This window comes from Bactrocera tryoni, chromosome 3 (assembly GCF_016617805.1).
Source record: "Bactrocera tryoni isolate S06 chromosome 3, CSIRO_BtryS06_freeze2, whole genome shotgun sequence".
Taxonomy (NCBI): domain Eukaryota; kingdom Metazoa; phylum Arthropoda; class Insecta; order Diptera; family Tephritidae; genus Bactrocera; species Bactrocera tryoni.
In genome coordinates, this window is record NC_052501.1 from 36,741,344 (window position 1) to 36,760,036 (window position 18,693).

General features: G+C 35.0%; 1 protein-coding gene across 3 annotated transcripts; it reads left to right on the plus strand.

Moving 5' to 3' along the window:
• Positions 1 to 904: 904 nt before the first annotated feature.
• LOC120771935 lies at positions 905 to 15,165 on the plus strand. Of its 3 annotated transcripts, none has more exons than XM_040100232.1 (4): positions 905 to 991; positions 2,703 to 2,939; positions 11,178 to 11,396; positions 14,412 to 15,165. In XM_040100232.1, the coding sequence occupies exons 2-4, from the start codon at positions 2,888 to 2,890 to the stop codon at positions 14,822 to 14,824; spliced, it is 684 nt and encodes a 227-aa protein (XP_039956166.1). In that variant the 5' UTR covers positions 905 to 991; positions 2,703 to 2,887; the 3' UTR covers positions 14,825 to 15,165. The 3 variants fall into 3 exon arrangements, with proteins under 3 accessions (XP_039956166.1, XP_039956168.1, XP_039956167.1); XM_040100233.1 differs by lacking the exon at positions 905 to 991 and adding an exon at positions 2,334 to 2,583; XM_040100234.1 differs by lacking the exon at positions 905 to 991 and having other exon boundaries at positions 2,328 to 2,939; positions 14,415 to 15,165.
• The last annotated feature ends 3,528 nt before the right edge of the window (positions 15,166 to 18,693 follow it).

Below are 18,693 nucleotides of genomic sequence, written 5' to 3' on the forward strand. Positions count from 1 at the left end.
TTTAAATTGTGTTATATGAGAAGAATGCGTGGTTGTAGTCCGATTTTGCCTATTTTCACATATATATAATTAATGCATTAATATTCTACAAATGATGCATACTAAATTTAGTAGAAATCGGTTTGTCGGATTCCGAAATATGGGATTTCACCAAAAAGTGGGCGGGTCTACGCCCATTATCCAATTTTCACAACGGCTCTCATGAAGCCTTCTCATACCATCTTGGAGGTAAAATTTAATGGCTCTGCCATATTTAGTTACTGGTTTATCGTAGTTTTAGTAATTCGTTGTAACAAATAACAGTTTTGTATCTTAATTATTGGTTTAGTTATGGCAATTTATAGGCTTTAGATTAATGACGATGTGTGGACGTGGCAGTGGTCCGATTACGCCCATCTACGAATTCGAAATTTTTTTTGTACCAAGGAACCTGCACATCAAGGTTCATCAAATATCTCAATTTTTACTCAAGTTACAGCTTGCACGGGCGGACGGACAGACGGATAGTCTTCATTTCAATTCAACTTTTCTCGTCATCCTGATCATTTATATACATATACATATAACCCTATATCTATCTCGATTAGTTTTAGGTGATACGCACAACCGTTAAGTGAACAAAACTATAATACTCTGTAGCAACTGGTTGCAAGAGCATAATAATCACATTTAGCTGCAAAAGTTATTTAATAATTTTTCTTTTGTTTAAGGAAGTAATTACAGAATAGTTCAAAAACACTCGAGAATTTAGTTCTTGAATTCAAAAGTAAACGGTAATTAACTTTCACTGAAACCCGGCAGACAACCCTAATGCATGCTGCTTGGAGATCGCCACTTCCACTGACAGCTGAGTGAACATCTGAGCTTGGCTTGCCGTTGCGGGCTAGGTCATTCTAGAACGTGACTCCACTTAAGGCGGGTGTGTCGTAGTAAAGTGCCCACTTGTGCGCTAATAGCAAAGTAAATGATATTCAGCTGCTCACACGCATCGGTAAATTTACGCAAATTGTGCAAACGAAAATTGGTGCATTGGCAATGTTAAACAAAATCAAATATTTAAATATAAAATATAAATAATTGTTTTTGCCATCAACAGTTAAATAGTGATAAGAGAGCTCGTGTGTGTGCCAAGTAAATAACGCAAAAGATATTTACATTGAAAATCGCCCTTTTAAAATTTTTTTGACTAACATAGCTTGCAATTAATTCTTTTATTATGTAATACAGTATAATCCGAATATAACGACCTCGCTTACAGCGTCCGACCGCTTTTAGCGACGTAAACGCAACTTAAAGTTTCGTTTTAATACAAATTTTTGAAAAAAACATTGCTTAAAGCGTCACCGTTTTTAGCGACATACCGGCTTTAGCGACGTAATTTCACGAAATTTTAAGATAAGTTTACTGGTTATAACGACGACGCATGCTTTTTTATTAAGAATGAATGTCGCCGATCAGTTGCGGAATCAATAACGGTAAAGTACGGTACACTGTTTTTAAGTCTTTCGCTAGTACATATGTTGATAATATGTATGTATACATAATTTGAATTGGAATACATTTTATTTTTACTGAAAACGGTTTTTTAATAGCAAAAAAAAAATATTCCAGCGTACTACAGTTAGTATGAAAACACTAGGGGAAGGGTAAAAGTAAAAAAAAAAAAAATCTCTAAATTCTGTTTGAACGTCGACCGGTTACAACGACGTATTTTCATCGGTCCCTTGAATGTCGTTATAAGCGGATTCTACTGTATATACAAACACTTGCACAAATTGATGCACATTGCTTGCTATGGTCTTATTGATGTCCATATTTCACTAGTGTGCTGATAGAGAGAAGATTTCATAGCGTTTTGCTGGATTGGATTTAGGTTCGTGCCTAGATAATTATTACACGAGAAAATGCGTCCTTAAAGCAATTAGGCATATGAGTATAATCGATGCAGCAAACACAAAAATGCTAATCGCCAATAACAATTGCAAGCAACAACAAAATATATAATATACTGTATAAAAGCTATAAAACGGCGCTTAAGCCACTTATGTGTGTACATATATACATATACATGTGTATGTATGTCAGCTAGTTGAGCCACGCACCTTTCACCGATAATGAGCTCTCTTATGTCCATACAATGCATTTACTTACACTCAAAAATCTCTAAAAGTATGCTAATATAGAAACGTCATTAGACACTGGGATTTGACGTATGTACATACATATGTACATATGTATGTCTTTCTAAAGAAAAGGCAAAGTTTCGTACTCGTCACAGCCGCTGCGCTTTTTGCAAAATGTGATTCAGCTTACATTTCTGGAATTCCTAAACATCACTTCATTGAGTTCGCCACGCTTGGCTGGGGGAGCCCCTCTCAACGGCCATTCTACCGTTGCGCTTTCCACTGCCGAAGCTCCCGCACATGCATTGAATCGTTAGCGTCGCGAGATGACCAACCGATCTGCCGCTTTGCATTGATCTTTCAGCCGGTTTTCTAACTATTCGCATTTCAGTCGCTCACTGTGATTGTCGTGTGTTGTTCATAACCAATATTTCAAGCTTGTTGTATTTTTTGAGTTCGCGTGAGTGCACCGAGTTTCGTTGACTGCGCGTTATTAACAGATGAATTAAGCAAATTAAATTGTACATAAAAATTAAAATTTTGTAATTAAAAATAATTTGTATTGTTTTTCACGAACAGTGTAGTTGTACGCGCCGATCGATTCAGTATTCGAACGAATTGAGGAAGTGATCGCTTTGAAAGCAACGAAAACTAGAAGCAACAAAATTATCAAAATACAAAAGTGATCTGCATTAGTTGGTTAAAAAAAAACTAAAAAACTGAAACTAAACCATAAACAGCAACAACAAATACAAATAGCAAAGATGGCAAAGTACGCCAAACTGGATCATAAATATCTTCTGAAACTAATCACAGGTAAGCACCGCCACTAAATTTAGCCGAAGCTGCCAGTTAACGTTTAAGTAGACACACATGCATACCAGCATTAAAATCATAAATACGGCACTAATGCAGTGATTAATATTGCATAATACACTTAGGGTGAAATCCCCTTAATCTGGACAATTACAATTACCCAATGACCGATAAGGACTGATTTGATTGCTTAATTCATGAAATAACTAATTATCTGCAATAACCCAGTCTAGAAAATCGTGCAAATGTTTTAAATATTATTTTTTTACATAAAAAAAGCTAACATCGGACCCTTCACAGGTTAAATTTTCTTATAAGATCTGAATTTAGTTTGGTTGGTTTGGTTTGGGTGCGATCAGAACAGTTTCTTCAACGATTTTATTGTTGGCTTGGAGAGTGCTACATACATCCAAAATTTTGTACAAATACATACATATCCTGTTATAAAAAAAGTTTTTCCATGCAAGAACTTGTTTTTGATCGTTCAGTTTGTATCGATGCAATATGCTATATTAGACCGACCTCGTCGGTTCCATGGGGAGAATAAAACGTATGCAAAAATTTAAATTGATATCTCAACAGCTAGGCATGACTAAATCGTCTCCGCTCGTCACGCTGATAATTTTTATATACATATGTTTGAGGGACTCCGACGTTTCCTGCTGGGTATTACAAACTTCGTGGGAAACTTAATATACACTGTTCAGGGTATAACAAAAATGCTACTCATTTTCTGCAAAATTTAAGTCTTGTGCTATTTAAAGACAATAAGTGCCATTAAATAGATAAGCAGACTTTTCTAAGTGCACATCTTTATTAAATTTTTAATTAGTTCTCTTGCTAATATAATATTTGCAGTGTTATCTAGCTCTACTCTACACATGTGCCCATATTCAGTTTCTTCAAGTGTTTGCAGCGTAAGAGTGGTTTCGGTTGACAGTTTCGCGTATTTAGAATTGTGTAATGTACTGAAGAATGAGCTAACAGGCAATTTTAATGCGAATATTATGATTATACGGAATTATGAAATAATTTTTAATTATCATACAGACAGTATGTTTAATGAAATGTAAGTTGGCGTGAGAAAGCGTAGTAAGCAGAGGCTTTTCGAAAGAAGAAATAAAATTTTTCTTATCTAATATGGTTTAAAATTAGAATTGAATCGTTTATCATTGAAACTTTAATGGGCTGACAAATTTTATGATCACGAACAAGCATTTATATTTGAGAGACATTCATTATTGTTATTATAGTTGCACGAAACGATTTCGAATTATTTATGTGGGATATTTTTTAATTTAAATTTCGCGCGCGAAAAACAAAGTTCGTCGAAATTTTTTTATAGGTTGGTATGACTTTCCGTGACATCTGTGCCCAATTTCACATCACAGTTATCGTTAGTATTTACTATATGCTCGTTTTTCTGAAGTACATTAAGAGCATTCGGCAATACGATAAGTGAAATTATTCAAAAAATCCATTCAAATTTCTGGTGACTAGCAGTCGGAGATTTTACTGGCATCGTTGAAATATCGGAAGGACCAATGAAAACCATTTTGAAATGTCATTTGAGCCCAAGAAAAGTGATAGCACTATTGGTTCCAAAACCACTCAACTATTCGTCGCGTTAACGTTTGTGAAACAATGCTTCCCGACTATCAGGATGCCGTGAAACGTATTATTACTCGCGATGAGTTATGCTTACGACTAGAAACAGACGATAAATCGGCCGAATGTCGTCGCAAAGGTGAGCCGAAGCCAAAGAAACCACGTCAAAGTAGTTTAAAAATCAAGGTTATGTTGACAGTTGTCTTCGATTATCGAGGTGTGGTGCACTCCGAATTCTTTCCGATTCATTATATTTGAATGTTATTATGGGCCGACAACTCATGGTTTTTGCACCACGATAATGCACCGTCGCATATTGCATTGATTCTTTCTTGAATTTTACGCTAAATTTTCAACCAATATCGTCAAAACCACCGTATTCGCCTGATTTAGCTCCAAGTGGCTTCTGGCTATTTAGCAAACTCAAGCGATCACTTCGGGGAAACCGTTTTGAGCCAATTTAAGTTATTAAACGTGAATCGCAGCGCACATTAAAGGCTATTCCGGAAATTGACTTCGACAAATATTTCGAGAATTGAAAAAAAAAACTTTGACCCAAGTATATTGGGGCCGGGGGATTAGTTTGAAAGGGACGACATAGAGCTTGAAGAGTAAAGTAAGAATTTTAAAATTATTAACAAAGTCTATACTATTTTTTTCTCATAGTAGCATATAGTACATATGTAAAAGAAGAAATTACACGCTACAAAGGTTCACAGTACAGAGGTTTAGCTGTATCTTCAAAGCATATTACTAATAACCAGAATAATATATTAAATATATAACATTAAGATTTAATATACCAAAGTGGTATTTTTTTTCCTCTAATCCACTAGTTTAAGAGAGAATTGCTTTCAAGGCCGGTTTGGGAAATCTTACTGCCTCTGATTTCTTGAATGAGAACTAAGTGTGTATCTAAGTAATAACGATGCGATTGATTTTTGACGTTATTACGACTAAATAAAATGTGTGTAATATTTGCACTCTCCTTCTTTAACTTTTTTTTAATTATTATTCATCAGTTTTGGTGACCTTGAACCCAAAATATTAACAATGGACTTTCCAAAAACTTTTCTTGTTCTGTTGTCGGACGTTCGTGATGAGCCATTCATTGGATTGGACATTCATTCCATAACTCCGACAGTCTTCCTGTGTTTCAAGCTTTTTAGTCGGCGTCTAGCGCAGTTCAAGAAACATTAAAGAGATATAATTTTTGTATTCTTTCGAGATATTGCGCTGCTACATTCCTTGGTCCACTTCAATTCTAAATACCATACATATATAAACCCATATATTCAGCTACGTATGTACATACCTATTGCGTTTTTTGCAAGCATTGTCACTACGGCGTTCGTAACTCGAACAATCAACAATTAACTTCCTTATAAAATGTTGACAATGAAATTTATATGAGTGTCAATGAGTTATAAACAATCTTTGGGAAATAAAAGGGTGCACATATCGACACTCATTTAAATAATCAAAAGTAAAGCGGAATGTCAATAAAGTTGAGTAAACGTTTTATTTGAAAATATTTGTAAAGATGAAGTGTTATTTTGTTATAAAAGTACACTCGATTTATAATTTCGTCGGTTCTCAAAGGTAGGCATGCGTCTAAGTGCGCCAATTGAAAAATCAAAACATTCATTTGACGCATTTGGAGCCATCTCCTTGGGGCACGGCTAGCAGTTCTGAGCGTGTCTACTAAGTACAACTGGAGTTCGGCGCAGTTATCATTATTATACCTGCATTGTGTTAATTACGAATTCAGACACTTTATGAACTCCTAGGCGATTATGTACATATGTATATATGTATGTGCCTATTTGTGAATCTGCACGTTTCTCCTTATGTACTATATATGTATACTATACATACGTATCTTGCAGTAACATGACAATTACTTAGATACACAAACAAATCAAATGAAACGGAGCAAGCCGTACCACACCAAGCTAATGACAATAGTAAATATACAAATATTTATATATAGGCACATATATGTATATGTATATACATAAATTGAAAAAGTCAGGTATATAAGTATGTACTTACATATATACATATGAAGCGCTATTATCTAGTATGTAAATCATGTTTGTCATATATTTTATATGGCAATTAACGGCAGTTTTTTTTTTGTTGGCAACATCAACAGATACCGTCAAACGATCATGTGATGAACAATTGCTCGAAAGTGGTATACTGTTGATAATTTTAAACAACCCCAATAAGCATTTAAGTTCGAGCGCAACTCGAGAAATTACGTACCTCTCAGATTTGCGACTGCTCTTAGCAGCACCTTCACTCGAGAGTTGTCATTAGCACAGCTTTCACGGCGACATCAACACTTTTGTAGAGATTGCAGCAATTGACAATGAGAAAAGAGTTAGAGGTTCTCAACTTGAACTTAAACCTGACTCGCAAATGAATTTCAAATATTTGTTTCCAGACTGAAAGCTTCGCATCTTTCCAATGGAAGCGAACCACCAGAATTTACTACAACTTTTGGTATTTAAAAAAAAATGATAAAAAGATATTTCGTGATTTAATGAAATACTATTTAATCCATCGTAATGAGTTTGAAGACAATGAAAGCAGTGCTCGGTTCAAAGGGAAAAAGTCACAAAATTATTTTGGATGGCCGTAAAGTAAAATTGATCGAAATAGCCGACAGCAGAGATAAAGAGATGTCCAACTCCTTCCAGTGAGAGAGCAATTGCTAAACGTCAAAACCTACTGAACTTTGGCAGCTAATCGAGTTCAGTAGGTTTTGACGTTTATCAATTGGAAATGAGCGATGGCCAGATTGAAATCTTACCAAAAAAATATGTAAACGGAGGAATTTGTTGCATCGTTCAGACTAGTTATAAAAATATTAAACAATGAAAATTAAATAAATTTGCGAAATTTAAAGGTATTTGAGAAACGTTTTGTAATTTAAAGCATCACAGTATTATTGTCAACAGAAAATGATTAAAATCATTTAATGATTGACAGCAAACAAGCTTAAATTCTTTTATTGGGTATTGAAAGGTCAAAAGTCAGGTGTTCTAATATACTTTAAAAGGATTCAAATAGTTTCTCCATATAATAAATAACCACTATATAGTAATTTTTAATAGTACTAAATGTTGGGTATTAGGTTGATAAATGCCCAAAAATTCTTATTTTGTTCGATCTGGCCACAATGGAAAATGTTATAAAAAACACTAATTTTGAAGCGCTCTCACACTGGAATAAGTTGGATGTCCCTTTATTCCTGGCCGACAGTCTATCAAACGGTTGGGTTGGACATATCGTTCATGATTATTTGTGTATTCGAAAACTCGGTGCAAATTGGGACAACGTGAACACATAAACCATCTCAGTGTCACAAATGATCAAAATGATGTCCATTTTGAAGCGAATAACAAATTTTACTACAAAAAAGATATTCAACAGTTTGATGGTCGGCATAGTCGATAATGATCATTGTTACTTCTTTACATCTTTTATACCCTGAACAGGGCATCGGTCTCATTTGTCGGAATCGCCGATATCGAACCACTCTAGCACGAATCAGTCGGACAAATTGAATGATCAAAACCATGCCCATGTATGGAAAAGGAAAAATTATTTTCCATAGATTACTGTCCAAGACAATGTTATAATCTCCTTATAATCTTATTATAGTATACAGCTGCTATACAAACTGAACGACTAAAATCATGTCTTTGTATGGACAATTTTTTATTAGACGAGATATCTTCACAAAATTTGGCATGGATTACCGCCCAAGGAACCAGTACAAACTCCGAAGAAATTGTTCTGATTGAATCATTATTGCATATATTGTAGCTGCCACACAATCTGACCCATCAATGTCATGTTCTTGATAGGAATCTATTGATTTTGTGAAGGGTGCATACATTTTCTTGTTTTTCTTTTTATTACCTCAACAAAGGTTTTATAATCCATATTCGGTGTACATTCGACTACTTTCTACTTATCCCAAAATATATACTACAGTCCATTCGACTCTATTTATTTATTTTTAGTATTTTATTATCTTTTATTGTTTTACACAGTCGTCAACCGGTCTGATGGGACGTTAGTAGGCCATATACTTTATCACTTAATTTAAAAATTGATTACAATAGATTTCATTCATAATTAATTTATTGTACGACAATTTTCAGATTTATGCGACTTTCATATGACTTCAAGATTTCATAAGTTCTTCAACTATTTCAGAAAAATATCGTGCCGCGTGTATAAACTATCTTTATAATATTATCATATGCAAATGATAACAATTTTTCACTCGACACTATCATTTTTCTAAAAATATTAATAAGAAAATCCAATTTGATGACTGGATGACAGCGTGCGCCATTAATTTAACCTTATAGATAAAGTTTTTACTTAAATAAATGTGTCCTAAAATTTTCTGGGGAGATAGTTGTCATTTCAATTGGTCTCATACACCATTTTTTTGTGCGAATAGGTCAAGTCAATAGGACACATGCCGGGGCTGCAGCGAAGCTATCATACCCTTCATTCTGCATTATTATTGCTAATGGGTAGAAAGATCTTAATCTTGACTTCGTTCGGTCAGTTTGAATGAAGGTCCGATCTGAGCTTTGTAAAGACAAGCACTTGAGTTTTATCGGTCCGTTTGTATGGCAACTATATACTATATTTGTCCGATACCGTCGTTTCCGACAAATGAGCTGCTTTATGCGGGAAAAAGTACGTGGGCAAAATTTCGAATCAATATTTCGAAAATTGGTGCACTAGTTCGCATGCATAAAAATGGACAGATATGGCTAAATTGGTTCTACCCGTCACGTTGGTCATTTTATATAAGTATACTTTATAGGGTCTCCGAAGCTTCCTTTAAGGTGATAAATTTAATGTACCCTGCTCAGGTTATAACGATTTATTTGACTTGCGTTCATTGTAAGATAATTTATTTCATATTCTTCTCTCTCATTCTGAAATTCATTATGTCACCGCTACTTGGGTCGCGCAATCTTATTGCTATCATTCTTGATACCAACCAAAAAATATTGAGATGATCAGCTGGAAATGTGAAATGAATGTCAGACGATTTGTCGAAGTAGGTTGGTGTTTCAAATTTTCGACCTTGTGTTTCAGGAAATTGCGACATAAATTATATTATTGTACAATAGTTGTAGGTTTGGAGGTCTTTAGAAAAACCTTAGGAAAAAAATCCAATAGGGGATCTTCCGATTCATTGTTGTACACCGACCTACTTACTGTATTCATAGTAAAGAATGTTTTGATAGTAACCATTATCTCAATGTATATAAATAATGATATTGATAAAAAGTATCGAGCAATTAGTTTGATTTGTGACGAAATGGCCACTTGTCGATCAGCTGATGCGGTCTCACTTACTACCCTAAGCAACTCATAGTAAATTGAAGTGCTGTTTGCCATGAATGTGTCAATATTAGCTATAAATGCATGCATCACTTGCTAAAATTATTTAGCTAACTAATGTTGTTTTCTTTTCCAGAAAGCTTGTCGCATTGTATACATATATCACTTTACTCGACACACTCTCCTTATTTATTTACCCATGGCCATTATTACTTTTTTTCTTAATTCAAGTGGAAATATGTCATATAGGGCATGTTTATTGGGGCATAAGAACGTAAAAAGTCTGTAAATAGTATCTATGTCTATACACCAGGTTGGCGGCTGGTCATAACTATCATATACTATAGGAAATCGGAACCAGTTTACGATTATTTGTTAATTGGCTTTTATGAACCATAAAAGACCGTTTTTGACCATTAATCAATAGAAAGCGTTAAAGACCACGACTCATGACTAGTAATATTGAATTTGGATTATATTTTCTATTTCGATAACTTTTGGCTCGTTATCTGTATTACATATATACTAGTCTTCAACCGGGTGCAGTGTCCAAAGTTTAAGTACGGCAAATCCGAATCGCACTTAACGGAACCTACAGATATACTGTATATACTCGTATTAGGTACGTATGTACGTACATACGTACTCAAGCGTTGCCAATTTACATCGGCTGCGATACGTGATGGACGCCTTTTGTTTACCTTTCTTATCACAACGGAATGGTTCGTGTTTTCTGTCGAAAGAGCTGGCTGAGCAGGTGCGGAACAAACTGTTAGCCAGTTCACCCCGATACGTCAATTCAGAACGGCTGCGTCATACTGTCGATAACCGGATTATACCAGAAGAACCTTTGCAAGCGTTCTATTTTTGCGCATAGATACTAGAAATGTAGGTTTCTGATAGTAAACCTAATGAAAACTACAAGACTGCTGTTACGACATTAGTAAAGTACAGTTGTAGTTAAAATGCGCATATTGTTATTGTAAGTTTGTATTAAATCTTGGCACACGCCCATATTTCGTCTGCGCCATCAATTACGAAGATGTCGTTTATTCACCACCCGAACAGTGTTACTGCTATTCTTTGTTTTAATTTAAAATCCACCTCAACATGCATATCATTGTTCACACTCATTGCAGTATACATACAGACTCTGCGCTTTTATCATTACTTTTATTTCGTTATCATATTTTTTCATGAGTTTTTAATATTGATTTTCGATATGCGATTTCATTTCAGTTTTAACTGTTCTAGTGCAAGGAACGCTCGGTCAATCGTTTTTGCTCAGTTTGGGACAAAATCAGCGAAACTTCTTTTCGGAAGGCAATTCACATGAAACGTTTTTGAATCAACCTCTTAACGAACGTCTAAATTATACGGATACAGTGCCGAACATACATTTGGAGACGCGTGGAGAGTTTGATGATAACAACACCACGATAATTGTTATAAAGAGTAGTGAGTATCTGTGCCTAAGAGTACCACTTTAGTTTGCGGAAATGGGTTAAAACGAGTGCTGCGAAATTACCGTTAAAATTAAAATTAATTATTAAGTATTTACAATGTATTTGAAGCTCTAAACTTAAAAGTGCACTTTGCTTTGTTTTGCTAGCCGTTTGTGTTATCGTTCAGTGTTGTTGCACGACATAAAGCCATATCGCATACGTGAAATAAAGCGCGACGCCATGTGCTATTAATAAACAGTAATCAATTATGTATCAGCAGAATTAGCCATTAATAAATACTTATATTTAATGGCTTAGAGTACAACAAGTGTCTAAATTTCGGTGTACGAAGTTTCGGTACTTTCCACTATGAAAGCTACAAGTGGCTCTGTAAAATATCTTTCCTATTTCCTGAAATCTGGAATTTATTCTACGAACTTGTGAAACTCTCTCGCTGATTTGATTTCGAATTCACAGAATTTCGACGAAATTATTTAAATACAAAAAAAAGCCACAGTGGTCCGGTCTGAAAAATTTCTTCGGTGATTGTGTCATTGTTTTGAATAACAACCCATGGCAACTTTTGTAAAGATATTCTGTCAAATGAGCAAGTTTTTCATACAAGAATTGAATTTTGCACTATAAATTTATATGGCAGCTATATGCTATAGTGGTCGATCTGGAAAATTTGTACGGAGATCGTTAAGACATCTCGTCAAATAAAAAACTTTCCCTTTACAAGGACTGAATCCCGGTCGTTTGAATGACAGCTATATGCTATAGTGGTCCGATATTGTTCTGCTTAAGGAGAAAAGAATGTATAAAAAATTTCAGATCGATTTCTCAAAAACGCGAAATAAATACTTACATACAAACTGGCAGACGGACAAATCGATACATTTTATATGGTCTCCTACAGTTCTCTTGTTTTAGGGTGTAATTATGTTTATTAACACTACCCTTTGTAACCAGTCTTTATTTATATATATACGATCAGTTTGAGTTATAACCCCTGTCAAGAAAGTATCGGGAATTTATAAATAAAAAGAAAACATTTCGGTCATCATCCTAACTTATTTTATTGCCTTCAAAGTAACATCCATTTGAAGCGATGCACATGTGCCAACGCTTCTTCCAATCGTCAAAATATATTTTATAGGCTTTTTCCGGGATGGCCTTCAGCTCTCGCGTCGAATTTGTTTTGATGATTTCAATTGAGTCGAAGCGTGTTCCCCGAAGTGGATATTTCAGTGTGGAGAATAAGAAAAAGTCATAGGGGGCCATATCAGATGAATACGGTGCTTGCTCAATGATATTTGTTGAGTTTTTGGCCAAAATTTAACACAAATACGTTAAAAAGTTTTGTAAAATTCGACAAACACTTCTGAGGTCGACTGACATAAACAGCTGCTGTAAACACACTGATTGACAGATCGAGCTAATTTTTGTCTTCATAATTAAGGACAGTTGTACCAACCTAGAAAAAGAAATGTACCTGCCTTCCATATAAGCGGGAGATGAGAAGTAGAAATGAAGAATTCCCGATACTTTTTTGGCAGGGTGTATGTTGAAGTCATAACAAATTGTGGAACATTATGTGATAGGTGGTCTTTATCAACGCTAATTTTTAACTTTTCCTATTATAGCGCTAAAATATTGTATATCGGGGATTGGTTAGGTTAGGTTAAGCTGATAGGCCATTAAGCCACACATAGACCAGTTTTGGTCCTTTGTGATACCAGGTGGAGTTCAGTTTTTAGGTCTAAGAAGAGTAGTCATTCCTTAGGATACTTTCGCTTAACGCGAATTTCAACAGACTCACCTCCTCCAGTGTATCATTTCGTGGGGACCTTAGATGCTTACAGCCTAGTCTTGCCAATGTGGGACAAGTACACAAGAGATGGTCTATTGTTTCCCTGGACATTTCCTAGTTCCATCGGGTTTTGATTTTCTTTACCATACCTCTGTCGAGATCGTCGTATAGACAATGCTTGATTATGTATTCGGATGCCAGTCGTACACCATTCTTGGCAATATCGTCCACAATTTCATTGCCCTCGTTGCCTTTGTGGCCTGGCACCCAGTAGAAGTAAAGTTGCTTACTTCTGGCAACCCTTTTCATTGCTGCCCTGCTTCCCAAGTTTCGGGCCGATATGCGATACGAGGTTATATTCCCGCACCAACTTAATCGTTCATTTTCGAGTCATCCGTATAGATATTTAGAGTGCTCCGCGTAGCTAACATATGTATGTACCTCTACGGAATCCATTTTTTTTCTATGTTTACTTTGAACTTTCTTTTCCAGTTGAAAAATATCGATATAATTGTTGGCATAATTTTTTACATGAAGGAAATATATTGGTAATATAAGGGTTAAAATTTTACTCTGCTAATACCCATTATTTGTCCACTATCAGTTGGATCACGATCTACTCCATGGGATCTAATATTTTACCAGCTGTGATTAAGAACTAGACGCGCAGTTCTTTAATTAGAGAAATGTAAAAAAATCGTTAATAATTTTGTGTAATCAGTAGCCTTGGAGTAAAGAAAGTTTAATCGCGATTTTCGGCACTTTACAGCACAATTACCTTTACGAGTGGAACCGTAGATTATGTTAACATATTGTACATTTACATGTGCAATAAGAATGCTATTTTTAAAGAGCTGAAACGATAAAGAAGCCATTGAACCATCATTATTTGGGTTCGCAGTTTTTTCCCTTATTCGTTTTTGGTAATTGTCGCTATAATCAGTTATGAAATTCATACTTAAAGTAACGAGCTGTTTAGCCAATCAGCATGCGCTGCGTTTTCTATTTCACAACAACGGACTAATCGTAATCATCAACTCGATTTCCAACTAGCGATTCAAGCCAAGTCATTATGGGACTTAGTGTGAATTCCAATGTACAGCTGAACTTGTATTTGTTTTTACACTGCTTCTATAATTAAACTTGAATAATTATTTACTATACTTTTTTACAAACTGTTTAATTGTATTTTTTTTTTTTTTGTATTTTTTGCAGCAGTACACGAACAATCCAACGAATTGTCACAGACTGCAATGGACATCATAACCATAGTTTGGTATGTGGCCACATTTCTGGCGCTGGCGGCATTCTTCCTGCTCATGGCCTGCTCGGATAGACGCTGCACAGAGACCCGAGGCAGCGTGCTGCGCAACGAAACGCCAATTGCACCGCCCACACCCTCGCCCTCGTACAGCGAATTCGCACCGCCCAGCTACGATTCAGTGATCAAAATGCAGCACGACGCCAAAACCAGCGTCTTCGTTATACCTTTCGCGCCCATGGATCCATCAGCGAACAAAGATGTGAGCAATAACAGTAATGGTGGCGGTGTGCACACACCGCAGACACCAACCACGCCAGCAATCAATTTCTACACAGTGAATGAGTTGGAGAAATTCAGCTGTTAGTTGGGCAGCTGGGCTAACGGTCGCCAATGAGTGCGCATGTGTTTATACATTTAATCGATTTAAATGTGACAGTATGTGTCAGCATGAATCACACCCGGCGCGCTTAACGTAAAGCGTATTCTAATACGTCATAGTCGATTTGCGCAAGTGATAGCTCTAACTCGTAACTACCATGTTTAACTGTATAATTGTGTATATGGAGAACACATTTATATATATGTATGTATATATTTACACCGTAAAACGAATCAAATTTTCTCAAAAGAACTGTGATATTAGTTAAAGTCGCTTCTAATTGCATTTGTTGAATACATATTTAAGCAAGCTCTGTTATTATTATGTTTTGCAAGTGAATGAGAATAACAAAAGTAACAATCGCCATTAGTATATGTACATATGTAAATATATGTAAGTAATTGCAGTGCGTTTGTAAATGAAAACCAAAACACCATATGTAAATATTACTTTGTAAATAATATGCGTGCGTACATATGTATCATTTCTATTACGTAGCCTCAATTACGTAACGTAATGCTAACGTTATGTGCATACATAAAACGACTTAGCTTTACCTTGATTTGTAAGTATGTAAGCGAAAGACTGAATTATTTGCGAAGATATGCAAAAACCATATTTTCCACTGTAATTAGTCGGTGCTTTAAGTTTTGCTGTTATTAAACTATATGTACATAAATATATATATTATATTATAAGTGTTTATTTGAAATGAAAAACAAAATATGTTAAACAAATAATTAATATTTTTTGTATTTAATACAATTAAGTGCACAACGTGCGAACAAGTATTATGTAGTATATTAAGAAAAGATAATAAAATGAATTAAATTATCATTAACAAATTGAATGAAAATTAAAAATGGCACGTTTTTATTTGATTATAGCGCAATATGGGTGAATGGATTGTTCTACTGAAAATTTCAGGGTCTACTATCTGTAATAATAAACTTTTATAGTAGGATGTCCTTCACTTATAGTGGAGGTGAAAAACTTACGGGAACCAATAGAATTTATCAAGGAACTGCTCATTACTAACTCATTCATAAATAACAACTATTTGTGCTATGTATTAATAATGAATTCGGTAATACGACTCATGAAGGTCAAACAGATTAGTTACATTACGCAAAGTCTATAAAAATTACATATCATAAGCATAGTCATAAGTTTTATGAATCATAGATGCGTATCAACTAGGGAAAGTGCAAAAAGATCAAGTAAAATTCATCCATGAAAACATCAAATTCGTTAAGTTTGAGTTAAGGGATCGTTTCAGTGTGACCCTCCGAAAAATCACTGATTTTCGCGATTTTTTCATGTTGGAATCAACTAATCAGTCCGATTTTTATACCCTGAACAGGGTATATTAAGTTTGTCACGATGTTTGTAACACCCAGAAAGAAGCGTCGGAGACCCTATAAAGTATATATATAAATGATCAGTATGTTGAGCTGAGTCGATTAAACCATGTCCGTCTGTCTGTCTGTCCGACCTAGTCCCTCAGTTTTTAAGGTATCCTTTTGAAATTTTGCAAACGTCATTTTCTCTTCAAGAAGCTGCTCATTTGTCGGAACGGCCGATATCGGACCACTATAACATATAGCTGCCATATAAACTGAACGATCGGAATCAAGTTCTTGTATGTTCACATTTGACAATGTATCTTCACCAAATTTGGTATAGATTATTTCTAAGGCAACAATGTAATCTCCGAAGAAATTGTTCAGATCGGTTAACTATAGCATATAGCTACCATACAAACTGAACACATAGTTACTAAAAGAAATGCACCTGTGAAGGGTATATTAGCTTCGGTGCAGCCGAAGTTAACGTTTTCTCTTGTTTTATAAATAAATACATTCATGACGAATACAAAATGGTTGTTTTTATGTTTATTTATTGGGTGTATAATAGTTAAATAAATTGTTGAAATGACACGTAAAAAAAGCTCCTATGCCATGTCACTATTCACTATTACGGCCGCAATTTTGGTTAAAAACAAAAATTTCAAAAAGATTATTAATCTGTAGGAAAGTCGATATCGCGCTATGGAATGTTTTTTTTTTTTTTTAATTTGACAAAATAGCGGCGGTTTGATCGGTTAAGTAGTTCTAGAGAAATCTTGCTAAGAGCGCACAAGTTCTTAAGACTGTATCTCCGAAACTATTCCACGAATTTTGACAATATTTTAGAGGTGTTGTAGAATTTAATAAGACAATAACAAATCGATTTTTTGAAACCCGTCAACCCATGTAACCCCTTAAATAAAAACATTTTGCTCAGGAACGTCCGGAACTTAACAGTAAACTAATTGAATACTACTCGATAGCATTCTCAATATCAAAATATTCTATATAATATATGTACATACATGTAGGCGAATGAGTTCACATCAATTTCAGATCTTAAAAGCTACGTAACCATTTTGAAGAAACTTTGAGCTTTCTTATTGCTCTTCGACCCCTTCTTAATGAAGTTTGAACTATGACAAACTCGGAACACAACCATGCTGATTTCCTATCGGAAAAAGTTTTCCGTCCCGTTAGCATATTCGACTGTACAACATACATACTTATATGCACGTATGTCTCCTTTTATATTTCCGGATTCGAGAACAAAAACTAATTTTAATCCTCGAAAATCGCTTTATTGTTTTACAAAATATTCTCCATTAAGATCTATATAGCTTGCTTGCTTTTGAACCCCTTGTCAAAGCACTTTTGACACTCTGTTTCAGGTATCTTCCAATACACGTTCTCAACGCATCAACCGCGTGCAGAAGGTTTCGAAAAACGTTGACCTATTAGTTTTTCTTTTACGTGCGGGAATAAAACTCGGACATTCGGTCCAAAGTCAGGACTATTTGATGATGATTGATGTTTTGAGTACTCAAAAATGCAGTTTTTTCAGTCGATGTGTGTGAGCTAGTATTATTGTGGTGAAGAGTGGTCCGTCTTTGTGAGTTGGTTTTCTGAATTCTTTGAAAGACAAATGGAAAACAAATGATGTATACCCATAGAGTCGAGTGCTCCGTACTTTCGGGCTCATACGCGTAAATGCGGGATTCATCAATTATCACAATGTCATAGATGTGAACATATGTATGTATATAGTTCGAAGCATCGCTTTTGTATTTTTTAACTTTTAGTTAATACTTACTTACATACTATAATAATTCTCATTTTGGGGCGGGGACAGGAAATTTTAAGTAGTTTTCCAGTGCACTTTTAAATGGATGTGATGTTGGGACCAATTTTGAATTAGACACGTTTCAGTTATCTTTATTAATTATTTTAACATAGCTTTTGATAAAGCGCTGTGAGTAGTTATGTTATACGTACATACATATAGTCCGAGTTGGAATCGGTAAATGAAAGTTTGTGTATGTCGATCTGTGTATACTCGTATTTATCGCTATTAGTATATTCTAAAATCTTCCGACTTTCTTCACTCTGACTCAATTCGTTATCTATGAGTTATCATATATTTTTTATTGACATCTACCTGACTTGTTTTCCTAAAATTAATGTTTTATAAATAAAATTACGATTAAACTTGTCTAAAATTTACAGACTAATATTTCTTTAGCTTCCAGAATCTCATATATGTACATTATATGTATCACAATCGTGAATAAAAATCAACAAGAAAGGAAGGGCTAAGTTCGGGTGTACTGAACATTTTATACTCTTGTAACTTGCAGATTAAAGCCGGAGAAATACTCACAGGTTTTGGCTATCAACATACTACTGCGATCAAAGTGAAAGGCTTTTCGAATGCTGAAGGCTCTGATCACAACGGAAGATTTTTCCCAAGTGCTATGATGACGGGAAAATTCGTTGGCATGAGTA

Bases quoted from the DNA above. Each gene is read 5' to 3' on its own strand.
- LOC120771935 (XM_040100232.1), top strand. From the start codon at position 2,888: ATGGCAAAGTACGCCAAACTGGATCATAAATATCTTCTGAAACTAATC. The intron at 2,940-11,177 runs GTAAGCACCGCC...ATTTCATTTCAG, and splicing joins TCTTCTGAAACTAATCACAG to TTTTAACTGTTCTAGTGCAA. The intron at 11,397-14,411 runs GTGAGTATCTGT...TATTTTTTGCAG, and splicing joins GATAATTGTTATAAAGAGTA to CAGTACACGAACAATCCAAC.